The following is a 15,378-nucleotide window of genomic DNA, read 5'->3' as shown; positions in this document are numbered from 1 at the left end:
TGATTTGATATGAAATACCCTGAATATGCTGACTTTCGTGGCCAGGGCAAAGTCCTCCTATTTATTTCCAGTACTGGAAATTGCTGGGTGGTTTGAATGGAACATTTCTGTGTTGTGGGGTAACAGCTTCTTACGTTGTTTTTAGTCAGTGTCTCGTGTTTGCTTTTGATCTTTGTATTAGCTACTGGAAGTGAGAGGCCCATCTTTGGAGAACAGTGCCGAAATGTTGATATTTTGTACAGAAACCTGGAGTCTTCAGCTTTTGTATCCCAGCTCTTTCCCTGGTACACAGGCAGCTTTGAGTGCTTTTGCAGGGAGCTGAGTGCACGGCATCAGTCAGCAATGATAATGCCATTGCAATGATGGTATCTTATCTCGCCTCAGGCTGAGATAAGAAAAAGATTAACTGTGTATTTCTTCTCAGCCCTCTGGAAGCTACAGATAGATGTTTGTGTTATGAATATACAGATAGTGCAGGAGAAAGATGAGCTTTCAGTTCGTAGGCTGAAAATCACTGAAATCGTCTGATTGTGCATATGTGGAAGGCAGAAATGTTCTTATTTCTCGAGCCCTTCATGAAACACTCAGCCTCTCTGGGTGCCAGGTCCAGTGCAGCCGGGTGGGAATGCGTGACGCTGGGCTGGTGCTTCCGTAGTTTATTGTGGGTTCCTGGACTAATGCTGGAAGCTCTGCGTGGTTGCTCAGCAGATGCTCTCCCAGCTTTGCCTGTGACAGCCTCTCCGAGCTGGCTCTGGCTTTGGCCGGGGCGCAGCGAGGCTGCAGCAGCGGGGTCTGTCCCGCCACGATGCCCGCCGTGCTTCAGAGGCTCCTGCTCCAAGCTCCGTGGTAAGCAATGTGTGCTCGGTGCAGGCCGTGAATCATCTTCACAAGGGAATCCTTTCCCTAGGAGGGCAGGGAAAGCAGCGTAAAAATAAAGCTTAGCACTGTTTGCTCTCTTATTGTAACCATAGGCCATGAAAAACATTGAGCTTCTGTCTGCTTTGAACAAGCTGTGTGAGAAACAGAAATGCTGCCTCAGAATGCCAGCTTTGTGGGTGTTTGTAAGTCACTCTTGTCTGGTCACAGTAAACACAGGATTCCTTTTCCTTTTCGCTTAAGGATGCTGATCTGTTGGACATAGAAAGCAAACATTTTGAAGACCTGGAATTTCAGCAGCTTGAACACGAGAGCAGGTTAGATGAAGAAAAGGAAAATCTGACGCAACAGCTCCTGCGGGAAGTAGCTGAATATCAGCGTAGCATTGTCAGTCGAAAGGTAAAAAACTGAATGCTCAGCTCATTTTGTTGGTGGTGCTTTGCCTCAGGGAGATCTAGATCCTGGATCTAGATCTAAATGGATCTAGAACCTGCCCATCTCTAAAAAATAGTGCAAAACTTTTCTCTTTGGAAAAGCGTTTGCAGTAGAGCAAAAATGATGGTCTGGTAACATCTACTACATAGTAAATGATACAGTTCTCTGGAAAAGAAAGAAAACAATTAAATATAAAACTCTCTTTGCATATGCAATAAAAAGCACTCATCTTTGCAACAAAAGTATCAAAGCGAAATACCAAGMAAGGAGATTCTCATCTTGTGGACATAACTACTCTGGTTTTATGCTGTCATGATGATTTTGTTGAAAATAATGATAGCCTAAGAAATAATTTATTTATAAAATCAATTGTAAAGGTCTTTTTCAGCCAATTGCAAAACAGTTGCACCCAGAGATCAGAAGTGGCATCTCTAACCCAGTTCCATGAAATATGTTAATCACCATATTATCAAAGTATATGTGCAACTGTCCAGTTGACCCCTAGAGAAATTATCATCCTACAATTTAAATCACATTTCGTCATCTCCTTCAAAGCAGTGGACTGTCTTGTAAAATCTTCTTTTCCTACTACTTAGACTCTCATGAATGCCATCATTGCTGGAGGTTGTCCTATGCTTTCAAAACTAAGCATTGAAAACGGGGTTGTTCTGCTTTTTATTTTAGGAAAAGATTTCTGCTCTCAAAAAGCAAGCCACTCACATTGTTCAACAGGCGCAAAGAGAACAAGATCATTTTGTAAAAGAGAAAAATAACTTAATAATGATGCTGCAAAGGGTAAGTATTTTATGTCTTTCAAATATTTTAAACATGTACTAAAAGAGCATTATATGTAATTAAAGTACCTAGAAYGTGAGAAGAGTATTATTGTGCAGAAACTGGTAAGTCTGTATCTTTTAATTCCAATGACTTGATAGAAAAAGGAAAAAAAAAATTGTAGTTTGGCTTAGTTAATCAGCAGATTTCCTAGGTGAAAACWGTAATGGCATTTGATGATAGAAAGGGACATTCCCACTAAGGAGCCTTCATCCTGAGGTGTCCACGTAGATGCTGAAGCCTGGGTGCTCTGGGTGGGTGCTGCAGGTGTCAGGGACACTGAGGAYATGAAAGCTAAAAGCCTCTCTGATAGCCAAGCAGGGAGTCTCAGCTACGTGCTGGATTCTTACATCTGTCAAACAAAATCTGTGCGTGGAAAGATGCTAAATAAAAYCTGGCTATTACTGTTAGGGTCACAGTATGACACTGTGATGCTTGTAGTGAGTCCAGCCAAAGATTTTTGGAACTAGACCTAAAAAAAGCTCACATTTTTGACTTGTAAGAGGCCATACTGAGCTACAAAATCAGCTATTTACATCAGTCAACATCTGGCTAAGAAGAAGCTATCAGGAACCCTTTGTATTCTTTTTTTTTTTTTTTTTTTTTTTTAATCACAAGATACATTGTGTTTAAATCATTAAGAACCATTAGCATTTTCAGAACACTGAAAGCCTCCTCAGCATTTTTGAGGTGCTTTTTGCTTGCCTTGTTTTTTTTCTTCTTTAATAGTGCTTGCTTTTTCAGACCATTCTGATCCTTCAACGATAAATTCGGCCCTTATTTTTASTTCTCAGAAACTCTCTGAGGACCATCTGATACGCAACCACTTATGGTGGTCTGCGAATGTTGTGGTGGTGGATGCTAGCTGTATGCTAGATCTGGAGTCCTGGAATCAGTGGGAATCAAGCTGAGGGAAAATACATCCATGATTCCTTCTACACTAAGGGACCATGGAGCATTTTGGTGCTCCCAGATATTTGGGAATGTGCCTGGTGGCATCTGACTCTGTATGGTGGCACTCAGGCCAGTGCTGCTCTCCCTGTTCTTGGCCATGAAACCAAGCATGATCTCCATGCAAATGAAACCTCAGTCTAGGGACCTGTGGGGATGATCCAACTTTGTTTCTGGTGTCAACCTGTGGAAGATGAGGATCTTGATTGCCAAGGACAGACTCCTGTAGGACAATTTAGACATGGCTAAAATATGGCTTGCATTTATTTCACTACATTGCTATTGTTTTAAAATGAACTCTATATTTGATTTTAACAGGAAAAAGAGAATCTCTGTAATTTGGAAAAGAAATATTCTGCACTTTCCGGAGGAAAGGGATTTCCTGTCAGTCCCAACAGTCTAAAAGAGGTAAACAGGTTTCATTGCTTTTTACTTTACTGTGTCTTAGGCTTAACTGTTAGAAACATCTTACACGAAAATACTTCAGTATTTAGTGGCTAGTCACACACGTTTTGGAGATGATTGTAAAGAAATACAAATCCATAGGAGGGCAGAAATAGTCTAGAAATAGTTAGGGCAGAAATAGAAATATGTGACATTTTCCCAGATGTGATTGTCCCCGGATAAATGACCATTTTGTACTGGGAGAAGGGAAGAATGTAATTTTCTCTAGATGGAAAGATAAACATTTTTGAAATAAAAAAAAAAAAAACGTTCAGGAATAACTCTGTGTTGAATACATTTCAGTCTTTTTTTTGTACTATGCATGGTATCATTTGCCTTTCCTCCTTTTTTTTGATTTGTTTTTTAAGGATCTGCAGAAATGCATTACAAATGTGCATTATGATCTTTAGAAAAAGCATTGAGTTAAAGATCTCAAGTTACTCTGGTCATATAATCACTACTGAGCTATTTTTTAACTGTTAATGCGTAGTGAGAATAAAGGTACCATATATTTTTGATGGGAAAGTTGAGTTTTTGGGGGCAGTACATGATAAGCCTCAGAGTTCACCTGTGTCTGTCTAGACTTCTTAGCTTGAAGGTTACCAGTTTAAACCCTCGCTGTCAACTGTGTGAAGAAGGTCAGTGTAAGGTAAGCCACAAACTGCTATAAAGACTCAGTGAGCACACATAATATAAAGTGTCCATATTTACCCTCTTGACCTGAGTTAATGAAGTTTCTAAGTTCACCGTCAAGCTGTAAAWGGGGAATCAGGAAAAATGAGCATTCCAAACACCGTGACAGACAGACGTGTGGTGCAAGCACGTGTCCTTTCAGTGCCTGGGAAATGTCATCTTGCTTATTTTTCCCCAAAGCTCCTGGTGAACCAGGATGCCCTTCAAAACATGGTAGTAGGACTGGCTGCTCTTCCTGTCYGCAAATGGTGTCACAGATACTTAGACATATCCAGACTTTTAGTGTCCCAGGCTGTGCTCTCATGTGGGCTTCTGAGCCCCCATCGGGATGTCTGGTGAGGCTAAGCTTTGCTTACACTCTTCTGAGATGAATCTGTTTATTTTTTTGCTAGAGAAGGTGCGCTCTGATTTTTATCATGATATCCACATAATCCTTTGTTTAAGGATAATTTAAATCCTTTGTTTAAGATAATTTAAAACAACTTAAAACAACAATTTGAAACAACTACATTAAGTGGACCTGAGAGATCTTTTATTTCAATAACTTACTCAACAGTGTCACTCTGTTCACTGCAATGAAGTTGCTTAGGGTTTACTTTTAAGGAAAATGAGAGAAGAAACTCTGCATCTCCTTAAGCTCTCCCCAGTATAGGAAATGGGTTTCTTTGCCAGCTCTTATGTCATGTCTCACTTCAGGTTAGTATTTATCTGACTGTCCTTCTGTGCAGAGACCTTTAAAAAATCTGTCCCAAAGTGTTGCACAGGCTTAAACACCCCTTGTGCACCCAGAAGACAATTTCACCCTGCAGTTTAAGTATCAGCTGGGAGTTTAGGCTGTGCTCTCACATTTGGCAGCCTGCAGTGCCTGCCCAGCTCTTCTCCACCCACCATGAAGTTCAATCCCTGTCTGCGTAGCCGCAGAAAGTAAGAGGCGCTCATGGAGTGAAACAGCTGGGTGCTTGCTCCAGAACATAAATCAATGAGGCAGATACACCCTCTTTTAAAAAATTCAGGGTCAACTCGGCATGAGCTAATGCCCAGTGAAGTTTTTTGTTTGTTTCTTTGTTTGTTTTTAAATTTTTGTTTTTAACCTATAGGAATTAGATTTGGATTATAGGAGTTCTGTTTCATACAGTGTTGAAAGTGCTTTTATCACCTACGGGAGTGAATGCAAGATCACCCAGCAATGGTTCTTTAAATCCCATTAAGTGAATTCTATGTTTATTCACACTGGATTCTATTTTACTCTTATATGACTGTATGTTTTGAGAGTAGTCTACTAGTCTAGTAGCTTTTACCCAGTCTCCTTCTCATTTAATAGGGCATCAGATCATGTCTGAGTTACAATTTGTCTCCTGTGCTCATTTCAGATATAACTAAACCTTTTAAAAAAAAAAAGTGTAGGTGGCTTGAAATAATTGATAAAACACATTGAAAATATGCTCAGAAATAAAGGGTTGTTTGTTTTGGTTTGTTTTTTTTAACCTGTCTCCTTTGATCATTGCTAAATTTCTGTATTTAAAAAAAAAAAAAAAGAAAAAATACTGTAGCAATCTGTCTTCCTTGATTATTTAATTGCCAAAAGCATACATACTGATGTGTCAGCACGTTGATACAGTTATAGAAGCATAACCCCTTTGGAGACATTTCCTGATTAAAAGCTCACTGTATAGATTTGAAAATAGGCAGATTTTATCACATTTTTCTGACATCATTTCAAAAAGGATTTAATCTTCCTTTGAATAGCCCTTATGGCAGTGGATAAGGAGTTGAGATGTTATTAGCAGTAATTTGTTTACAGTCTGGTATCTTGTAGACCATGGATTATAAGCCGTGAGCTGTATTTTATATTAGTATTTATTTGCTTATTAAATAAGAATTATTTGGTTAACACCAGAACACACTCAATCATTGTGTTCTCCCATTACATCTCAACTCTGCCTGCCTCAATCTGCTGCTGAGGCAGAGGTGTGTTCTGATATCTGTGCCTTTTCCTASTTTGTCACCTCCTTTACGCTCGCTTAAAATAAAAAAGAAATAAAAACCAAAAGCAAATTGCAATGTCTGTTCATGGAGCTGACACTAACAGCATTCCCAATAATATGTACAAGTTGGAAGCAATTTTCACACGGTGCAAATGGAACATGGGYATTTCTAGAGTAACAGGGGCACGGCCTCCTGTAAATTCTTGTCAGTCCTGTTGGTTATTTAGCCTACTTAAACTGAGCTTAATAATTAGGCACAAAATAGATTGAGGTAAGTTATTTAAACAAGGTCAGAAAATTAAGAAATAAAATGGTAGATGAATAAAATTTATTCTTCCTTTTTCCTTATTCTCCCTCCGTTTTACAGACAAAAAGTTACGTAACTTTTAAATGGTGTTTATATTTTAATAAAGTTTCTTGGTCACTTACTGTACATTAGCCTTTTCATGACACAAATGTATTTGGAATTAAGCGAAGAACAATTTCCAGAATCCAAATATTTGAAATGTAAAAAAGTTGTCTCATTTTCTTACATGCATATTGAAGTATTTGGATAATGATGAATGTTTGGCTGTATCACTCTAAACTAACTTTCATCGTACTGGATACATTAATCCTCTTGCATGTCTTTTGGCTTTTGCTGCTTTTAACTTCTCAATTCCTCCTTTTAGGGTTTTATGAGTGTAAGTGAAATTAGTGAGCTGTATGGCAATTCCACGAATGTATCCCCTTCCTCCTCTCAGACCCCCACAGATGCTGAAGCAGTTGCCACTGAGCCCTCCACGGCTGTGCTGACGAGCCAGCCACAAAACAAAGAGGTTTGTTTGAGAGACATTTCCCTTTGCTTGCATTGTTCTTTCATCACTGCCTTTTCTGTTTTTATTCTATTTTATTTTATACTTTTTTTTTTTTTTGTAATCCAACATGTAGTAAGCTGGCCCTAAGGCAAACTGCCATCTGCTAGTTTGCTGAGTCAGGTAGTGGTTTAATAGTAAAGCTGAAGGATGCTCCAGCTGTGAAGTGTCTTTGCTGTTGGAGATGGGACTCTGAAGGCCAAAAGAACTAAATGATAATGACCCAAGCAGCAGTAAATGACATGTCTGCCTGTCAAACACTAAAATGCAACACACCCTGTATATCTTGCACGTATGGTTTGAATGTTTGGGGAGGATCAGTAGCTTTTACTTACTGTAGTTACTCCAACCTGTCCAATCTTTGTCTTCTAGTTTTTTCTTCCTCATTCTTTGTGACATTTTTGTCTTTGCAAGGAACTTTTACTGAACCCATTTTTAAAAGAATGTGTTACCTTTAGGAATGTAGGCCCACAGACCTCTGTGTTGCAGTAGGGCAGCAGCTGGTTTGGGATTCAGCACTTCTGTGCTGTTCCTGCTGGCCACATATSCTTGGAGAGTTCTGGTACAGCAAATCTCCTTTCCTGCTAAATGCTCCAGTAAACATAGCGCTAAGACTACAGCTTGTATGTGCCATAACTTCTGAGCAATTCCCAAAGGAAAACTCTGTGTGTAATTTCTCTTTTTTCTATAAAGCTAAGATCACCTCTCTGTTCTGGATTTGTGTTTCCTCACTCTCTTTCTCCTCGCTCTATTGCTCGACTTTCATCAGTCCATTGGCCTGAGGTCATGGCTACTCATGTAGATCCTATTCCTTTATCTGATACACCTCCTCCTCTGCCAGCTAAGAAACACCGCAGGCAACCACAGGTAACACAATAAAAGCTGAAGGCTGGGGATGGGGATTTTGTTACCGTGGCCACCAAGTTCATTTYCATTTGAATTTTTTAGGGTGATATGATGGAGCTGACAAGTGGATCGTGCTTGCAGAAAGCTCTCTGTAAACACACCGCTCATTCCAACATATAAAAAWGTATTACAGTGTTATTGAATAAATATACTTGTTATAGTATATGAATATTCCAGAGGCAAATGCTAATACTTAAGAGCCATTGTAACTGTTGGAAGACTTAATAAAGAACAAATGGCTCCCTTTGAAGTCCTAAATCAAGTTTTTTTTCCTTTAACATTTAAATAATGCCTCTCAAAAGTTGGATTTGTTTTAAGCCACCAGTTCTTCAGAATAACCTGGGAAGAATTCTCTGTAATTGGATTTCAGTTGTGAGCTACACTTGATTTCTTTTTTTCTTTTCTTTTTTTTTCTTTCTTTTCCTTTTTTTTTTTTAAGTAATTAGATATAAGGGCATGTATGCAAAATATGCACATGTATTTACTGAATTCTCTTAATCAGCATGCTTTATAATGTGAGATATGTAGAAATACTGGGTAACGCTGTGATGCAGGCGATTCTAATATCCTTTCCTGTGAAGTTCTTAGGTTATTGCTTTCTATATTTTCCTTGTAGAGAGTAACTGAGCAAGTAGGCCCATTCATTCTGTCAAAGCTGTTTAACAAATGACATTTTCAGCATTTCAGAAATCTGGAAGAGCGAAAGAAGCAGCACAGAGAGTGCATGTACATGAGCGATACTTTACCCCGCAAGAAAACGACTCCATCCGTATCACCACACTTCAACAGCTCTACTCTGGGACGAAGCATTGCATCTAAAGTAAGTAGTTGCCTGCAATGAATACCTTCCCCATTCTATATATATGTCTGTATATACTTCCCCATTTCTGTCTGTCTGAAAATTTGTATTACACTAGAGCACATACGAAAACATACGTAAGACATTCCGTACTTCCAGCCTGTATGCTGGCATATAGAAATGTGCTGTGACATTAATCATAAATGCATGATTATTACTATCTGAAGGATTATATTTCCAGGTTAATTTAAATTGCTTCTCARTCTCAGCAGATTATTTTACTTTCCTCCTGTTGTCTTTAGATGGTAAAGAAAGGTTGGGTAAAAAGTGGAGATTGTCRTTATTTCGGATAAGGCAAACCAGCAAATAACAGCCAGTGCTGAAATTACTTTGAAAACATCTTGATCAAATGGAGGCTGTGGACAACCAAACTAACGATCGCTGCTTGATATGTTACAACATTCACATTCATGAAAAAGCCAGTTGTTTTGCCCTGATTTTCTGGCAAAGAAATGTCTAAAAGAGCCGTTTTAACCACATATTTACAAATGCTTTAGGGACATTTACCACTTGGACAGAGCAACAGCTGTGGCAGCGTGCTTCCTCATTGCCTGGCCACGATGACCAAAGAGTCAGAATCAAGAAGGATGCACAAAGGTAAGACCTTCTTGTTTGATGCATTGCTGCTAAAAGTCAGTGCTTATTTTTTTTGAAAAATAAATGCAGAACTCGTGTATCTATATTCCACAGGACTGTAAAATAATAGTTTTCCCTCCTAGTAAGAAAGCAAATTCTATATTCCATTTGCAGGCAGCAGCAAAGTATGAGGTTAAGATTATGACACAGCTGCATGCATATTTTTGAAGTACATGGTCATCAAATATATTCCTGTAAACAAGGAAAATATTTAGAAAAATGCACACTGAGTCAAGTGGATCATTCCTAGATCAGAATCTACCTGATACAGAATTTCATAGAATCTACCTGAGTGGTAGATTCACAGATAGGAGGGGATAGAGGAGAGGGAAGAGAAGAATCAGTTAAGGTGCTTGGCAGACCATATGTTATATGCYGGGAGCAATAACATGTGCTCTCCTGCTGCTGTACTAGAGGTTAGTTATTGCTCTGAAGGAGCCAACAGTTTGAATGGAAATACTAAATTATGAAAGAAAGCCATGGGGAGTTGGATTAATTTGTAATAGCAAGGCAGAAAGTTCTAGCTGGGCAGCTTCCAAGCATCAGCTTTGTGAATGGGAATTGCTGCTGCTTTCAGTGAAATCTCACAGGATTACAAAGCAAGGGATGCAATCAAGACATGGAGGGTGTAGGAATACAGGGATTCTTGGTGCACCTCCCTCAGCATCTCTCTCAGTGAAGGGTTTATTGCCTTTCATGCTCGAAAGATAGTGCCCTGCATTTATTTCTGTGGGAGCAAGTTGAAGAGCTTAACTGCTTTTCTCCTAAATACCGTGTTTCTTGGCTGGGGAGAGATCTTTTATCTCAGTGACAAGCTTTTCTCCCTGATTGTGAATATTTTCTTTAGAATAAAGAATACAGTTTCTGTGGAACAGTGGMATTTRTAAAATGTTTTTAACATGGTCCATTTATTTAAACATACAACACTGTATTAGTGAAGTAAAATATTCATCTATTCAAATTCTGCAGTTTTAGGTGGCTCTCAGTAAAATCAGTGAAATCTGAGTTGTGGAAAAAAAGGGTAATTTCCCAAGACATCMCTTCATCACTTAAAAAAAACTAAGACCAATCGGATGTAATTGGACATATTTTGTCTGTGCTTGACCATTGCCTACCACCAGCATACTGACTTAGTTAGGGTCTCTCAAATATATTTATTAGATAATAAATACCCTATTTCTTACCAAAACAAACATCATCATTCCTGAGGAAGATCAGCCAAGCCTTTTGGGAACAAATATTTGAATGAGTTAGATTTTCCACCGAGCCAGCAGACCTGTGCCCCATTATGGAAATTGCTTAGACGGAGTGACTCTGCCGGCTTCTTTTTCCCTTCCTCTTTTGTGCGACAAATGCCACTTTATCCTGGGAGCCCTGGCCACAACACAGTGTCCCATGAACTGTGTGGTACRGCGGGGGTGTTGGACTTTGCTCCACAGAGAGGCTCCCTAAGTGGTGTTAGTACCTTGCTGCATTCCTTGGGGCTTGAAAGCCTTGGACAAATGCCTGGGCTGGATGCTTCAGTGAGTGGGTATAAATCTGAGGCAGGTTTATTCAGCGGTGCCTGGAGGAAGGAGCAGCTCAGCTGATTGAAAGATGTGATCTGGGAATTGCAAAAGCATCGGTGCTGTAAAATGAATTTTCTTTAATTGCTTTCTCCAGTCCTTCTTATTTTGGTCCAAGAAGGTAAATGTAACTGTGAGATGAAAAATTCAAAGTTAAAAATGAAGTTATGGAAAAAAAACAACCACTTCAGTTTGAACATCCGGAGCATGTTCCTGTACAAAATCAAAGATATTAACATATAAGTAATGTCTATGAATAAATTTTAGGCCACATCCGATGGAGATTCAGTAGGATGCATTTTCATAAATTTGTTAATCCTAGACAGTATTTTTTTCAGGATTACCAAAGGTGCATTTAGAAAAATGTCCTTTGAAAGTTCTTGATCAAAATTGCCTGAGTAAAGAGCAATATATCAGTTATTTAAGCGCACACTTCCTTTTTATAAATGGTGGGAAAAATGATTTCATATGCTATTCCTGAAGGACTATATGAATATATGTATGTATATTCAGTTCTTGTGTGCACACATTTGAAAGCAAACTGTGGGAAGAAAAAAAAAAAGAAAAGAAAAAGATAAATGTCATTTGGTATAATCTGGAGACCTGGCACTACACAGGTGGCATATGGGGCCWTGGAGTGAGGATTCCTTGAGCAGTCTAGTCCTGTGCACCATGGGCTGCTCTCCCAGAGGAAAAAGGTGGTGGGTGCCTGGGAGTTAAAACGTGAGACCAGAGCCGACCCTGAGAAGAGCACCATTGGGACAGAAACGTTACATACCAGCAAGAGGCTTGCTTGTGATATTTCTTAGCAGAGCTTTACAAGTTCTGCTGAAAAAGATCTAATGAGACATACGTATTTAAAGACTAATCATGAGCTTTACTGTATGATTTTTTTGTTCTTTCTCTTATGAAACTCAGGAAAAGTCAGAAAAGGTATGAAAGCATCCCTTTACCTGGCTGTCTCCGTCATCAAAAGTACTAACTGCATCAGCACGGTCAAGTAGCTCCCAAATTCTATGAAAAAATGAATATTGCAGCATAATAATAGCATTTCATAAATACATTTTTTTTTTCACCCTGTCAACTAACTGGTCACAACAGAACTTCTGAATAATGTCAGTATCTCTAGAGCTACGGTTCTGTGCAGGCCTCATCTTTTGCTGCTTTGCTCATAGCCAAGCAAGCAGAGCAGAAAACTCCGACATAAATCCTTGTAGATTTGCCGGTGACCTTGACAAGGTAGACTAGGGTGTCTTCCTGCGGCATGTTTCCATGCAAAAAATGTACTTTGACATTTTCATATCTGTGTTTATTGGAGGAAAAAGAAAGGAAAGAAACGAAAACGTTGCACTAAGCTCTTTGAAGAACTCGTTTTAACGTACTTGACGGTGCCACCTTTAACAACAACAACRCTCAGTTCTAGTTTTGACCTTGCTATTATTTTGTGGTGTCATACTTACATTCCTTTCCTACTTTACTAATAGAATACAACGCAACAAAAAAMCATTATTTTAGCTCTTTTAGCAGCTTGCACTTATATTTTTGGGAATATTCCCTTCTTCTGGGAAGCTTGCAGTGAAGTGCAAGATCGTACTAGGCATTTAATATTTCTAAGTGCATGTTCTGTGAATATGCACCTAACCTTCTGTAACTGATGGACAGTGCTGTGTGAAGTGTAAGGCAGTCTGCCATGGAAGCAGCTTGGCTGTGAGGCTTCACTGCTCTGCTGTCTAGAGAGATGTTTCTTCAAACCTATAGGTACATTTGCATGGTTACATAAGCTTAACTGAGAGCTTTCTGATTTAACTAAAGGATTCTTTATTATCATAGAAAGTTGTCCATGTCATGAAATTGTTCATATTTGTAAAACTGTCGTAATTTCTTTATCTTTTACATGTTTTTTTTTTCTGTGAAATATACAATCTGAAAGTCAGATTTCTAAAGTAGTCTAGGTGTTTGCAAAGGGCTCAGTAGGCAAGCCTTCGTTTGAATACCATTTCTTTCACTAATTTATTTTTTCTCTTTCTCCATAATGAATAATTGAAAACCATTTTTACAGGAGCAATTAGTCATTCCAAAGGTTCGAGTATGAAAGGTAATTGCATATCTGCAATTATAGCAGCATTTGCCSTAATAATGAGGAAAAGCAAATTGCACGTGTAAATCAGTAACATCTGTGTTATGTGCTGCTATTGTCTGTGAATGCTGAAGTGTGTTCGTGCCCCTTTTGTCTCTTCTACTAATCAGTGCAATTGAACTTGTATTGAAATTGAATGTTCCCTCAAATGGCAAGCACAAATATTCTATGAGTCTCTTGGAAACCAGCTTTAATTGCCTATGAGAAGCCTTTGTGTCAGAGAGAAGTGGAATGGAGGGAAGAAGAAACTATCTGCCTTGGAAGATGTGTAGGGTATCGCTTTCATAATAATAGGCTTTAATGATTCAGCCTTGAGTCRTGCTCTTCAGACACCTTTTGGAGATACTACAGCTACTCGAAGGCAGAGCTGCAGTTGCTGCCTCGCTAAAAGAGAGTCTCCAAAGCCTCAAATGTCAGAGGAAGCATCACGGCCTTGCACGTGCAAGATAGAGAATGAGACTAAGACAGGGAAATACTCACATTTCAAGCAAGGTTTTCTAGCATTATCTTAAAGCTCTCTGGCGGGGGAAAAAAAAAATGTGTGTACTTTGTGAGCATTTTCCCAATGTCTGTTTGCTTAAATATCTGGAATGCCAGTGGCATGTTTCCTCTGTGAGTGGGAGACTTTCAGCTCGTCTAACAGTCCTCCTTAACCCCTGTTCGGACACCAGCTCACTTTTTGGGTTAGGGCTGTGCACAGGGTGCTTGTGAGAGTATGAAAGCTGTGAGAAAATGGCATTTCTTGCATCAGTTCAAGATGAAAGAAAGAAAATGATGAACAGTACACGCTATACTGGTCATCAGATACTAAACAAACCTTACAAGGGCATTGTAAAATTTTCACAGCAGTTGAAATGGCAACAGTCATTCAGCACAGAAACCTCTGTGAGTCTCTGTAAAGGCTCCTGCTTTATTTACAAAGAGTAGTGGAGACATTAGATTAAAAATCTCTCTTCAGAATTATTTTTAAATGAGATGTAGTCAAACCACATTCCTTGTATTCAAGGATGGCTTTTAAAACACTTAATTCCAAATTAGCCATGCGATGTAGTTGAATACTTAACCTGACTTGAAATGTCTGAAATAAATATAATGGTGTACAAAGTACACTTACAAAATTAAGGACTTTCTAGTCATGTTGAATGCCTTGGTTTTATAGAAAAATAAAAAAAAAAAAAGAAAACATAAACACTTCATAATCCTTATTTTTCCTTATAGTCATTGAGCTACAGATATAAGATGCAATCATGTAGGGTGAATTTGGTCTTAAAACTCTAGGAAAGTACCTCTGCAATAGTAATYATGATCATGTGAAAAGTAGTTTATTTCAACTGAAACCAAAAGGCCAACCTGCATGTACTCAAAGGGAAAATTCCCTGCAAAGAAAAAAAAATTCACATTCCCTAAAGCCAACCAAGTATTTAATCCTTTGAGTATCAGGGCCATTTTTTATTCAAACAGTGATAATTGTTTTAGATCCCTGAATTATTTTGGGGATTTGGCCTAACTTGTGTGTGTGAAACTTTCTCAGCTCACATACCAGAATATATATAGAAAAGCCAGCCATACTCGTCTGCACAGATTGCAGGTACTGTGCCCATCAGAGATAGTCCGAGTCTTTCCAGGATTTATTTCAGGTGTGATTCCTTCATGAAATTAAATGTACCACTGCACTGAAATGGAGCCAGTGCCCCGAAGCCTTGCCCTGCTACCACTTGATGTGCAGCTCGCAGAGTTTCCCTGCAAAGTAAACGAAGCCTCTCTACTCCCCAGGCTACAACCATCAGCGCATGTGTGAAGAACACAGACAGAAGTCTCCTGAATTCTACAGCAGAACCGCATCCGAGTCGAATGTGTACCTGAATAGTTTCCATTACCCAGAGCGTAGTTACAAGGACCATGCCTTCGATACCCTGAGCCTGGACAGCTCTGACAGCATGGAGACCAGCATATCGGCGTGCTCGCCAGATAACATCTCCAGGTAAATGATTGTCATTTTTGACCTTGCAATGATTATTCCTTTATAATATATATTTTTWAAAAAGGCCAATATGCAAATGTCGATGCTACATTAATGTGATTACTGCTAACAGGTTAAGAAAATATTATTAGATGGGCATAATATTTACRTTTGTGTTGCCTTTTGTCAAGTTTAACTGTCATCTTCTCTGTTTATTTAAAGATGGAAAAGAGGGAGAGGCTA

General features: G+C 38.9%; 1 protein-coding gene across 3 annotated transcripts in view; it reads left to right on the top strand.

Annotated features, from left to right (window-relative positions):
- Positions 1 to 15,378, top strand: part of PHLDB2 (pleckstrin homology like domain family B member 2) — a 53,071-nt gene that overhangs the window by 26,352 nt on the left and 11,341 nt on the right. For 2 of the 3 annotated variants that reach the window (XM_026041697.1, XM_026041703.1), the window contains 7 exons: positions 1,120 to 1,275; positions 1,996 to 2,106; positions 3,415 to 3,504; positions 6,890 to 7,036; positions 8,658 to 8,798; positions 9,335 to 9,434; positions 14,949 to 15,156. In XM_026041697.1, coding sequence (XP_025897482.1) covers positions 1,120 to 1,275; positions 1,996 to 2,106; positions 3,415 to 3,504; positions 6,890 to 7,036; positions 8,658 to 8,798; positions 9,335 to 9,434; positions 14,949 to 15,156 — 953 coding nt within the window. Of the gene's footprint in view, positions 1 to 1,119; positions 1,276 to 1,995; positions 2,107 to 3,414; positions 3,505 to 6,889; positions 7,037 to 7,765; positions 7,940 to 8,657; positions 8,799 to 9,334; positions 9,435 to 14,948; positions 15,157 to 15,378 lie in introns of all 3 variants that reach the window. The other variant, XM_026041689.1, reaches the window with a different exon arrangement.

Source organism: Nothoprocta perdicaria, unplaced genomic scaffold, assembly GCF_003342845.1.
Source record: "Nothoprocta perdicaria isolate Ctin4 unplaced genomic scaffold, notPer1 scaffold_102, whole genome shotgun sequence".
Classification (NCBI taxonomy): Eukaryota; Metazoa; Chordata; class Aves; order Tinamiformes; family Tinamidae; genus Nothoprocta; species Nothoprocta perdicaria.
This window is presented reverse-complemented; position numbering and strand designations above follow the sequence as displayed.